Raw genomic sequence first — 13,156 nt, 5'->3', positions numbered from 1 at the left:
TAGAACTCCTCAGGTTATAGCCTGGCTACATCTAGTCCTTAAATTTGTTAGGTGACAACTTCATACCAAGCTAAAAAATTCAGCGGGGCTATGGCAGAACTAATGCGTCAGGGTAAAGGCTTCCTGACCTCTGTCAGTTGGTGGCAAGTGAGGTAATTTTTACCAGAACTTTTGTGATTTCTGCAGCGAGTCTCAAAGAGTGATCCTCAGCTAGCAGCATCAGCATCACCTGGGAACTTGTTAGAAATGTAGCTTCTCAGGTTCCACCCAGACCTGCGCACTCAGAAACTGGGCAGGGTGGGTGGGTGGCTCAGTAATCAGCTCTCCAGGTGACTCCAGTGCACACTCAAGGGTCCTCTGTGCCGGTAAAAGCCCCAGGTTTCCCCAGTGAGGGGGCTACCAAGACAATGCGCCATGATTCCATTTGCAAGCTTTTCCCATGATTAGTTATTTGGGGGTTTAAGTGGTAGTGCGGGTAACGTGGGCAACAGGAGTCACAAGGTGAAAGCCGTATGTTCAGGGAATGCTCTGCCATCCTGAGTTTCTTTTATTCCCTCTAGCAGAGATTCCCAGCCTTTCATCCCTTTCTCTTCGTACCGCAGGCCACTGGTTCTCATCCCTGACTGACTAGACTCCCTTGGAGTCTCAGGAATTAAGAGGTAGAACAGAACGCACAAAACACTGGGTTTATGTCCCCCAAATTCTGATCCAGTTGGTCTGGATGGTGCCTGGGCATGAGTATTCAAGGCTCTCCAAGTGGTTCTGCAGTCAGCATTGAGCACTGCCAGGTCAAAGAAGTGGACAGTCACAGGAAAATTACATACGTGTGTGGGCTGGGGTGGTGATAGGAGTAATTTATAGTAAGAGCCTCTAATACAGAGATCGATCATAGGGAGAACTAAAGGATTAAGCTATCTTAGGTCTTTTCCAACCCCACCCCTTATCTTCAGAAAAGCATGATTTACATACCAGTCTAGTTCAGTGGTTCTCAAAGGGTGATCCAGAAACCTCCAGAGGCCCAAGACTTTTAGGGAGTCCAGAAGTCTAATCTACTTTCCTAACAACATTGTTAGCTGCCTTGTTCACTTTCATTCTCTCACAAGTTTTTAAGTTTTCCAGAGGCTAAATGATGCGAGGTCACTGCTCTATAGCAGATGGAACACATACTTATGTTGTTTTTGTCTCGAAAACAATTCAGTTTCTAATAGATAGGTATCAATTGATAAAGCCCTGAAAGATAAAAGCTCCTTGAAGGTCTTCAGTAAATTTTAAGGACGTAAAGGGGTTCGTGAAACCAAAAAATTTGGAACTACAGCCAGGATGCATGGACATAAAATTTTTATTTTTCCTTGAGCTTGGGGTATAGGAGACTGGCCTAATCTACTCTCTAAGCAGTCAGTTATGATAAATGAGTGAACACATGGGGTAGCAGTTTCTTTACAGCCTTTGGAAATGATAGGGCCTAAAAGCAGGTAGAATAGAAAGAAATTAGGGGAAGCAACAAGTGGCCCGTCTGGAATATGAACCAAAGTATGAAACTATGTGCAACTTTGATTTACTCCACAGATTGCTTACTAACTAGAAAAGGGTTTTGGGAACCCAGAGGGTCTAGAACTGGCTGTATTTCAGATGAAATGTGCAACAGCTTTTAAGTCATTTCAAGTGGGAACTCACCCAATTCCAGACCCATTTACGAACCCCAGCAGATGGTGTGTGGTATTTCCCTCCTGGTCACCACGTAATCCCTTAAATTAGAGACACCAGCACAAGATTATCATTCACTTTTTCGCATACTTTATTTGTTACAAACATACAATTTTTTAAATATAGACTGTAAAACTCCATCTGCAAAAGTCTGCTATTGTAAGGAGTGCACACCAGCAGTAAGGATTTTTTCTCTATGAGTTTTTCTGTCAGTTTTGCTAGTTAGTGGTAAATACGGGACCCGCCATTTTACAGACCTGACTGAAGCTTCTGGTTGTATTCACATTGCTCTATTGAAGCAGCCCTGCTCATCTCTAAATTGACCGGAATCTGAGCTTCAACCTCCAGGCAGTGAGATCAACAGCCCATCTACACTCTTTGAACGGTTTCCAGGAAGTATGATTACTGAATGGGTACTGCATTTCACGGATTTGTTTGAATTGCCCATGCAGCTCTGTGTTTGTTAAAGTGCATTCTTCTTTTAAAAAATAAGAGGAATAATCTTTACTCTTTAACCAAGGTACTTAAAAAAATGAACTTTTTGGTCTCTCAGCAGATATTCCCAAATTGATCCTATCACTACAAATTTTAGTGTTCTATTTACAAATATTTATAGGGTAACAGGCGTAGGGGACCTTATAAAATTAAAGGTGCATTTTCTCTTGAAGCAGAAATCAGTTCTACAAATTCATACATAGGAGTACACACTTGGTTTACAATGCACAAGCATATGGATATTTACAGAGACTGAAGACATCCTCCAAAACCCCCTTTAAAAGTAACTTCTAAACTCTACTTGTAAATCTAGATCAGGAAGCTCTGTCTCCTGCTATCAGGATTTGGTTTTAATTCATTCAAATTACTTCTATAGATTCTCTACTGGCAGGACATCAGTCCCAACTTTGGAGTGAAGAAAAATCTAGTTTAAGGAAGCCCCTGGTAGATATGACTGGCAGTGAAGGTTACTATAGAAAGTGTGTCATCTGGAAATATATATCAAGATGGATAGACTTCTAGAAATGGTCTTGGAAAAACGTCTGCATGAAGGTGCAAAAGGAAGAATAAATTCCTACTAATCATTCTAGAACTTTAGAAAAAAGAAGTCCAAATACACTGATAACTTCAGTTATTATTCAAATATTGATAATCATTGGAAAAATACTCAAATTTACTTGCCTGCTACCATAACATGCAAAACTCTTTTTAAGTGTGCCCTGTACTGATTTAATATCAGCTTCTGGACTTTTCCCAATCTATTAGCTTCTAGGAATCCAGAGAGCTTCTGACACAGAGGTGACATGTGGGCTGGGAGAAAAGGGTTTAACGCCTCATATCTGAACAGTTTAAAATGAAATTCTCAAATTCCTACGATACAAACGTACCTGTTTTTCAAGTTTCTTGGGACTCTCCCTGCAGTTATATGTCCCTGAAAAAGGAATTTAAAAAGGGAAGAAATCTACTACTTGCCACTCTATTTCCAAACATGTGTAAAGATTTTTCGAGCCAGCCTGATCTTGAAACATAGGGCAAGACTGGGGATAAGAGTTTGCCTTTAAGAAATAAGAGATGATCTAAATCAATTTTCTTGAAAGGTTTACCCATTGATGTCTTCGAAATAGGGAAGAGAAAAAAAGACAAACTCCTTCTTTTGCAATATGCTAGTGGACAATGAACTTGAATAGGTCTATTGCTTTCTCTTCAATACTCTGGGCCCACATTTCATCATACTAAAGGTATGATCAGCCCTCTCTTATCCATGTCAATGGATATTTTCCATATAACATAGGGAAAATGAAATATGTTCCTAGATGCAAAATCCCACGTTAATCAAAAGTAGTCATACTCTTTCATCAAATCATTTGTTAGAATCACCTATGGAAAAAAATAACATTTTTGCATCAAATAAAGCTCTGCCCTCTTGTTATTAGAAGTCCTATTGAGCAGTGACACTACCAATTTGGCATTTGCTATTGTTTTAACATGGCTTTACCTATCCCCACTGGAATGTCTAATCTGAGAGGCGTGAGTTAGACTTTCAAATGAAAAGTAAAAGATTGCAAATAAAGGTGATTACATTGATGGCATATTCTCTATTTCATTAGGAAATATAAAATACATTCATAAAGGTCTTACTTAGATCAGGGGTACAGATATCAATTGGAAATTACTAGAGTAATAAGTCTTCATGATGCAGCAGTATTTTCCAAATTTAATTTTCATACTGACAATTGGACCACATTTACTGAAATAAGAGTCTGTTAAATTCATCAGTAATGAAACTAAGTTTTAAGACTGAGGGCTGGGAACAGCAACTTTAACTAAATAGCAGACAGATACTGATATATCAAGAGAAGTCATCGTTCAGTCTATCTCTTGAAACTTCTGGGGGCTAACACTTGAAAATTAATGACTTTGCTTTTCTAGATTAAAAACAGGGAAATGAGGTTATAATTTGCCATTTCCACCTTATGTCTGGAATTTCAAATGAGGCATTGTCATGTACTTCTTTCTTCTGTGTCTATATTTTTCTTTAGGTAAATGTGGTTTTTTTTTTTTCTTTTCTTCTTTTCTACAAACAATCCCCCCCGCCCCCCGCCCTGTCCCACCCACACACCCATTATCCAGTTTATTCAATGGGAATAGTAACTGTTTAGGAAGACAGCTAATTGATTTACAGTACTCTAAAACCAACCCTGAAAACTGGTAATCTCATTCATTTACTATAACTTCAGTGCTGTTATTGACAGAAAAAAAAGTTACCTTAAGGCTCAAGGGAAAGTAACTTATTATATTGTGAATGCAGCATTATTTACTCTCCCATCCATTGGAAGCTAGCAAAATGCATTCTAGATCAATAATACAAACTTTCTAACATTAGCAAAGATTTCCACTCTTCTTACACAGTTAGAATGATATTCATAAGCAAATTACCTAGGGGAGCCTGAGAAACCATGATCCATATCACACAAAGATTCCATGTATTTCATGATCAAAAAGTGCTTTATCTTTGAGAAATATGTCAGGGTTAAAGTGGAAATATACAATGTAAAATCACGAGACACTTTCTCAAGTGAAGTACAAAGTGGAAAAGGAGCAAAAAGATGGGAGGCTCTGCTCTCTGAACAGGCCTTATGCAGGTGACGTTTAGGGTGTACTAAATTAAAATTGTTTTAAGAGTTAACAGTGGAATTTTACACCACTATATATATTCTAAAACCTGAGATTGGACATCAAAGCAGTCAACTTTTTTATCACAGCAATTCTGATACTTCCTAAAAACAGAAGACAACTCAATTGAATTAATAACTCCAGGGTCAAAAACATTAACTTTCCCCAATCAACAAGGAGACTGATCACAAACGCATTAGACACTAAGAGTGCTGCAGAATGACTCTCGGCAAACGAGTCATTTTACATAAGCAAAAAGTCACTTGTTTCCTTCCCCTTCTCACCGATCAAGGCCACACTATTTTCAAATGAATATCTACTGAGAGATCAGTTGTGCATTGGACAAAGTACCATAATTGGGTTAAAAATGAAAACAAAATTTACAGTGAAGAATACCTATGTGCATGGCTTACACACTCAAGCTTCTTAATTTCATCCACCTCAAGAGCAAGGTAGACACAAATGAACAGTTACCTTTTAATACCTTGTGTAGAGCACATTCTACCCCCTGTAAAGCCAGTCAAGGTCATATTTAACAAAGCATCCTCAGCAACTATAGTGCCTGAAGTGTGCAGCCATTTACAGACCACTCAATATGAGGGCATTATTATAACCAGCCTCTTTTGCCCACAACCCTGCATTTTCAGATAAGCCAGGAAAATTGTTTTGTTTTTTGAGAAAACTGAAGCTTGAATCTCTTAAAAGACCTGCAATTTATTGCAAAGTGATTGAGAGGTAACAAAGGAAGTAGTAGGTTAATAGGCTGCCTGCACCAAAGCCTCTCAATCATTTTGCAGTAAATAATTATGGAAAGTGACTTGACAAGTAGCCATGTGTGCATCACAGCTACAGTCATTTACACCACCTACATGCCTCCCATAGTAACATAGGGTGTCTGGGTTTTTGGTTTGGTTTTCACTTTGATTTTTTGGTGCCATACAGATTTACATTTTGTACTGTGCAGCATATGCACTGAAAATGTTCTTTGCTGGCTAGAACTGCCATTCTACTTGAATGATAGGTAGGGACAATAGAAACCAGAAGGGAAGAGGAGTATCTTGACACAGATTTTTGCTCTTTTGATTCTGTTCCTGAAGTTTGATTTCTCATGTCTGTAACTGCAGTACTTTGAGAAACAAACATTCTACCAATTATCTGAAGAGGAATTTTAGTTCCCTACTTCTCAAGAATATGACTGTTTTGAACATGTGATTAGCTGGGATGTTTGCCAAAGCTGAAAAACAGCCCTAAATCACTGTTCATAATAGTGGTTGAAAGACAAAACAAAAAAATTGGTTTCCCATAGTCTGTACAATGCCATTTTCTGACTGGAATTAACAAAGATCATTTCCTTTAATAAGCAATACTTTGAATGAGTTCTAAAAGCTAGCCTGTTACTATCACCTTGTTTAACAAACCACACACCAAGTGTAGTCTCTATGCTTTGTAGATTTCTATTGTCCCTAGTACTGGAATGAGGATCAGTGAATGCTACAATTAATCCACATCCTCCTGTAATCTTCCTGCAGTGAGAAGAGGCTGTGAACCACCCCCTGCAGGAGAAACAAACCTTTGAGATTGGTTAAGACTTAAAAACCCACCACTATGACGTTTACCACTTAATCTTACATAGGCAGGTCAAAATTTTAATATAAATTACTTTTTCCAACACATAGCTTATGCATTCTTTGCTCCTTTTTTTGGAGGATTCTCAAATTGATATCTAAAGATTTACATATGATATACTACTGTTATATGGTCTAATGACTAAGAAAATTTCTCTGGTAACCAAAGCTGATGCCATATATGGTAGTGTTCTTGGCATATACTCTATATGCCTCAGACCACTTCCACATTCTTTCTGTTCAGCTAATTATAGCTTAGTAGCCACTGGTGAAGGATTGTGAAGACCCTGTCATTTCTACAGAGTAGAAAGGGCAAGGCTAGTTACTGCAATTCAGCCAAACAAAAAGAAAAGAAAAAAGAATAAACCAACCCCTTAGAAAGGAGAGGTACTGCACCTTTGCAAAACTGAACTGGCTCACAGCAGCTGAGCAACAGAACCACCACTGAAGCAGGAAAACAAGTTGGTCTCTACAGGAATTATACATGTTTTGAAAATGAAAAAGTTACAGCTATCAACTAAGAGCTGCAACCTTAATTTTCATTGCTGCCTCAGAGTTTGAAACTTAAACAGTTTCTGCAAACCTAATAATGCTTAGTTTCTCAGCTCCTTTACTAAAACTATTTAGGGATTTGTTCTCCGCAGCAAAGAAATAAACACTCAAAACACATAGGTAAATACAGCAGGACATTATTGAAAACAGCTGCCTTGTAGTACAAAATACAGTACAAGTATACAGATGTCATTAAAACATCAAAAATACTATTGCTCCCATACAATTTAGGAAACATTCTTTGCAACGGAGAAACATTTTTTAAAAAAAGAAATGCTTTAAAAAAAATCTGTTTAAAAAGTCTACTGTGGATGATGAGAGTAGAGAAATAGTCTGAAAAGGGCACCAATGTTTGTGGCTCTTCCACTATTTTTTAAAAATCTAAGATGAGATATTCTGAATCAAATCTAATTTTTAAAAAAGCCTAATTTTATATACACAATTATTCCCTCCCTCTCAGCCACTAATTCATGAAAACGACCTTTTTGTATATTACTCATTTCCCAATAAATACAAAAAGATTGTATAGATTGAATACCAAAATAAGATAATAAAAAGGGTATGCAATAAATTAAAAGGCAGCTCAAATAAAGGGCAGGCATGCAGTTAAAAAAAAAATACTAAGATTGTGGAAGTGGGGTTACTTGCCTCCTGGTTGAGAAGGTGTTGCACAAAGTATACCTGAAAACTTTGGAAAGAACATTAGCTCCCATTCAATTCAGTTACCTAGGTTCTGACACTTCTAGGAATACCTTTTGATGGGGTGGGATTAACTTGATTAGTAAAGATCATACTGAAAATCCATTTAAAATATAGAAGAGGCGATCCTTGAAAACCCCAACTTTTATTCTTGAAAGACAGCTGGATAAACTGGCAAAAGGCAGTTTTGTTGAAATTTCAAGATGGTATAAAAATGCTTCCAGGATATAGTCAGCATATTCACGTTCACTTCAGCTCCATTCAGATGGATTTCAGCTTCCAAAGGGCACGCTACTTGAATCACTCATCCATCGTTTGCCAACTTGATTGTGAGGTACTGATACAATGGATCAAGTTCTTAAAAATTTATTTTAAAAGAATAAATGTTGCTGGAATTCTGGACCTGAGGATCTTTAGTGTTTAAACAAATCCACAGATTAAACTGAAGGTAGATGAAGACTTCAGTTTTGGTTATTTCGAACTTTTCTGTGAGGACTTATATTCCATTAAAGCTCAGGCTTGTAGCCACTGTTCCTTTTGTAGATATCTTCAAGTTTTACGGTTTAAAATCCAGCCAACCAGTGGCTGAAACTGCCGAATTAGCCATAATTCACTGGCTCACACGGTGGAGCCACGGGGATCTGGCTCTCATTCATATCTAAGACATGACCTCCATATTTGGAGATCGGGGAAGAACTTTAGTGAGCAGCAACCAATCCACTCAAACAGTTTTCCTTGTGCTTTATGCCTGATTTCTGCTTGTGCCTACCTCAGCAACCCCCAATGTAAAACTGCTTTTATCTTTGAAAAAATTTTGCCAACTTCCAAAATATTATAATAACGGATTCTAGTTCAAGGACTGACACCTGAATCCATCTGCATCCCGGAAAATAATTCTGCAAAGACAAGACATGGACCTTGTTCCAGGTTCCATGCAAAACCATTAAAAAAAAAAATGGATCCGACTTGTTTCTGTATTCCCTGGTGGCTTCTTGAATTCTTATTTTGCCCTGTCTATGATTACTTAAAGTTGCATTCCTTTTCATAAAACTTGTACCCTCAGAACTGGGTAACTGCAAATGCCTCTCTCTTCACAAGAATTCCATGAAGATCTAGATCCAAAACGCTGATTTCAATGGAGGTGAAGGGATAAGACACTATCTTAAGACCAGGTTACCCCAGGTATAATACAAATTCAGCTGTCATCAGTGGGTCTGGGTAACTCAAGAGGTGTTCCTTGGCCAATGTGCAAGGATCTACCCCACCCAGGATTATCCTGATGGATTTAGGAACCTCAGCTGGGAAGCAACAGAAGTTGAGACTTTTGCTCAGGTGAGGAGGCGCTGTCGTCCTCTCTTTGTAGGTTGCTGTCAATTCCTTGGAACTTTACTGCTTTTCTCTAATTGTCCGTGACTGTTCTCTCTTATGGTTATTTCTCTTAATTAACTATATTATTTTAAATTTTGTCTTCTCCTTCTGGGGCCTCCCTTCCTCCCCCTCCACTAGCTCACTGGGATGAACAGGAAGGGGGGCTCTCTAGTGGTGGGGTGGGGAGGCCCGTAGGGGAAGCTAGGCGTTTCAATCCTCATCCACCTCCTCTCCCTCTGACTCGTCTCCGCCGCGTCGCTCATAAAGCTTATCCCTCTGCCGCTCCTGGATCTCTTTCATCTCATCCGCATACCGGCAAAAGGCGCCCCCGAACTTGCCCCAGGCCTTGAAAGGGACGGTAATGGCGTTGCGGTAGGACGGCTTCACCTCGCTCACGCGCAGGAACACTCCGTACTTGTTGCAGCCCACGTCGAAGAAGAAACGCTTAGAGTCCACCGTGATGGAGGTGCCTTCCGGGAGCTCCCCGTACAGGCCGCCCCCGGGGCCCCCGGCACCGCCGCCCGGGCCCCCAGCCAACTCGTCGTCCTCGCCGCCGTAGTCGTCGATGAGCTTGGCCAGCGCGTCGCGGAACTCGATGAGGCCCTGCGCGGGCAACGCGATGGTCTGGCCGCTCTGCAGGCCGCCGGGCCCCGGGCCACCGCCGCCGCGGTTGACCGTCTGGCGGATGCGCAAGAAGCGGCCGCGCTGGTTCTCCTTGAGGTCCAGGTAGTACTTGCGGTTCTCGCGCACCAGAAACTCGCTCTTGAGCGCGCGCCGCGGCCCACCGCCCTCCTCGGCGCCCGCTGCCGCTGCCACCTGCTCGGGGCTGCTGGGGCCCAGCTGCGCGTAGTGTTCGATGAAGTCGCCCAGGTAGTCGCGGAACTCGGCGGCCACCGCCATGGACAGCGTGAGGCGGCTCTTGGAGCCGCCCGCGCCCACCTCGGCGATCTTGAGGAAGCGGCCCTTGGCGTTCTGCTTCACGTCCAGGTAGAAGCGTTTGTTCTGGATGTCCAGCCGCTTCGAGGCCAGCTCCTGCGTCTCCTGCTCGCCGCCGCCGCGAGACGCGGGCTGGAAGCCGCCGGGCCCGCCACCGCCGCCGCGCTCGCTGCCGCTGTCGCCGTCCGCCATCTTCTCGGCCGCCGCCGCGCCCAGGCCGCCGCCCGCCGCCCGCCGCGCTCGCGCCCCCGCCCTCCGCCCTGAGGCTCGTTCTCCGGGGCCCCCCAGCCTCGCCCGCCGGCCCGCTCACGCACTCCCGCTGCTCATCGCCGGCCGCCGCCGCCACCCCCCATCGCCCCCGCGCCCCGCCCCGCCACTTCCGCCGGGCCCGCTTCCGGCGCACGCCTCCGTGACGCCCCCCCAGCCCCGCCCCCCACGTCCTCGCTGCCGGAAGCGCCGCGCACAGCGGCGGCGGGGCGCAGGGCAGTGACGTCACGCCCCGCGGGGGCCCGGGGTCAGGGCGGGCTAAGCTGGGAAGGAGCTCGGGAAGTTTATGAGGGTAGGAGAAGTCTGCGTCCTGTTTGTGGTGGTGGTTTCACAAGTATGTCAAAACTCACTGAAATGTACGCTTTAAATAAGTGCGGTTTATTCTAGGGAAATGGTACAGTTATTATTTTTATAAGCAGGGAGGAATTAAAGGAGGGAGGATATGGGGTCATCTGTACTCAAAACAAAACTAACCTTATAGGATTGCTGGATGATAAGCCGTGAGTGATATTTAGCGTAATACCTGAGTTATAGTGAGTGCTCAATAAATGTGCACTCTTATTTTTAGTTCGTGAAATACCGTACTTAGTGCCTGGAACATGCATGATAACATCGTCACCGTCACAGCAGCATAAGAAAAAATGATGGCCTGAACTAAGCAGTGGTAGTGGGGATGGAGCGCTTAGGAAAGGAGTTAACATTTAGCAAACACCTATGTAGAGGGACTGACAGCCATTTTACAGGAAGAATACGTGTTTCATGTGTTACGTTGAAGAAACAGGAATGGATTTTATTTTATTTTTTTTTCAGGAATGGATTTTAAAAGTAAGAAAGTATGTCTTTCGGTGGGAGGAGGTGTGTGCTGAGAGTCACTCTGCCTGGATCTGAATCCCATACTAGCTGTGAAGTCTTGAGCACTTCGGTTAATCTCTTAGTTGCCTCATTTTTAAAATGGGAATAATAGTACCTATTTTGTAGGGCTGCTGTAAGAATTAAATGAGATAATGCACATAAACTGGCACAGAAGAAGCATGCACCGAGGTTTTTTTGGAGGGGCGGCGGTTTTTTTGGCCATGGTTCGGCCACGGTGCAGGGATCGATCCCGGGCCCACTGAAGTGGAAGCCCAGAGTCCTAACCACTGGACCGCCAGTGAAGTCCCTCCCCAAGTATTTAATCACCCTTTCTCCTGTTTCATAAAAAAGACCCAATCAAACAAAATTATGTAATAGCTATCAACCAAACACAGGAGAGTCCAGGGGAAAACATCAAATCTGGGCCTTGACCATTTCAATCCTGGAGAGGATTTGGACATTTCAAATCCCTAGGGAAGGAATGTGATGTCAGGCATCACTTGGCCTTCATAAAAGGTGTCCATGAAGCTCCTTCTCTAATTTCTTGCTAACCAGACCACTTCCCTGCATAGGGGACGCCAACAGTCAGTTCATGGGAAGGACTCTCTACCCTTCTGTTCATTTCTTTTTTTTTTGAATGAGCCTGCCCATCCATTCCTTTGTGAGCCTTTTTTTTTTAATTTATGTACTTTATTTATTTACTTTTGGCTGTGTTGGGTCTTCGTTGCTGCACATAGGCTTTCTCTAGTTGCAGCGAGCAGGGGCTACTCTTCGTTGTGGTGCTCAGGCTTCTCATTGCAGTGGCTTCTCTTGTTGCAGAGCAGGGCTCTAGGCGCGTGGGCTTCAGTAGTTGTGGCAGGTGGGCTCATTAGTTGTGGCTCGCGGGCTCTAGAGCTCAGGTTCAGTAGTCGTGGCGCATGGGCTTAGTTGCTCCTTGGCATGTGGGATCTTCCTGGACCAGGGCTCGAACCCGTGTCCCCTGCTTGGCAGGTGGATTCTTAACCATCTCGCCACCAGGGAAGTCCCCCCCTCTGTTCATTTCTTATCAGTTTGGTTTTAATGAGTCCGGTTCTATTTAATGAGTTAAATCTATTGCTTTGTTTCCTTTGAAATTTCATTCTTGGCTTTTAAGCTGAGCATCTTCTCCCTTTTAATCTATTCGACAACCATACTTTTTCAAACTTTTTACAGTTCAATTTTTTTAATACATGTGATTATATCATATATTTCTATTGAATATATGATACTCGATATTTTATGTTTAAGTCTAGTTTATCTAGAATACATTTTGGTGCATAGTATGAGGTAAGGAATCTAAAAAATTTCCTCCCAGTGACCAATTGTCCCAGTACTATTTATTGAATAACCCTTCAAGGACAGATCTCGACAGGTGGAGATGAATGTAGGTTATTTTGGGCAGAGGGAACATGTGTTCCCAGATGGCGAGAAGTCTAGTTTGGCTGGAGCCCGGGGTGTGTGAGGAGGGGGTGGTGAACAAAAGAGTGGGAAGCAGCTAAACCTGGGCCCGGCGGGGAGACCTTCATTTGGGGGCAGGGGACTGGGCTGGAGTCGAGGGCGAGCCCCTGGAGCCGTGTGAACAGGAGCGTGATGCCTCCCCTCTGTGCTTGGATGAGGTGACCACGGCAGAGGACAGCATGGGTGGGCTTGGTCAGGAGGCAAAAACCACATTGCCCACCCAAGCCAGAGGGGACTGGACGCAGCTGGTGGAGCGGCAAGGAGCCAGTGGGGCTTTTTGGGGCACGAGAAGGGTCCAGATTTAAAAACCGAACGTGGGGGGACTTCCCTGGTGGTCCAGTGGTTAAGACTCCATGCTCCCCATGCAGGGGCCCAGGTTCGATCCCTGGTCAGGGAGCTAGATCCTGCTTGCCACAGCTAAGAGCCCGTGCAGCCAAATAAATAAATATTTAAAAAAATAAAACATTAAAAACCGGACGTGGGGATGTGAGAGAGGAGTGAAGAGTGGT

At 43.1% G+C, this 13,156-nt stretch overlaps 1 protein-coding gene across 1 annotated transcript; it reads right to left on the bottom strand.

The window, feature by feature from the left end:
* Window positions 1–1,217: 1,217 nt before the first annotated feature.
* Window positions 1,218–10,349, bottom strand: PURB (purine rich element binding protein B). Its single transcript, XM_079931502.1, has one exon. The coding sequence runs from the start codon at window positions 10,242–10,244 to the stop codon at window positions 9,327–9,329; it is 918 nt and encodes a 305-aa protein (XP_079787628.1). The 5' UTR covers window positions 10,245–10,349; the 3' UTR covers window positions 1,218–9,326.
* Between the last annotated feature and the right edge of the window lie 2,807 nt (window positions 10,350–13,156).

Source organism: Stenella coeruleoalba, assembly GCF_951394435.1.
Source record: "Stenella coeruleoalba genome assembly, chromosome: 9".
In the NCBI taxonomy this organism is placed as follows: domain Eukaryota; kingdom Metazoa; phylum Chordata; class Mammalia; order Artiodactyla; family Delphinidae; genus Stenella; species Stenella coeruleoalba.
This window is presented reverse-complemented; position numbering and strand designations above follow the sequence as displayed.

What these genes read in the sequence shown, in the direction of transcription:
- PURB (XM_079931502.1), bottom strand. Translation starts at nt 10,244, where the DNA reads ATGGCGGACGGCGACAGCGGCAGCGAGCGCGGCGGCGGTGGCGGGCCC.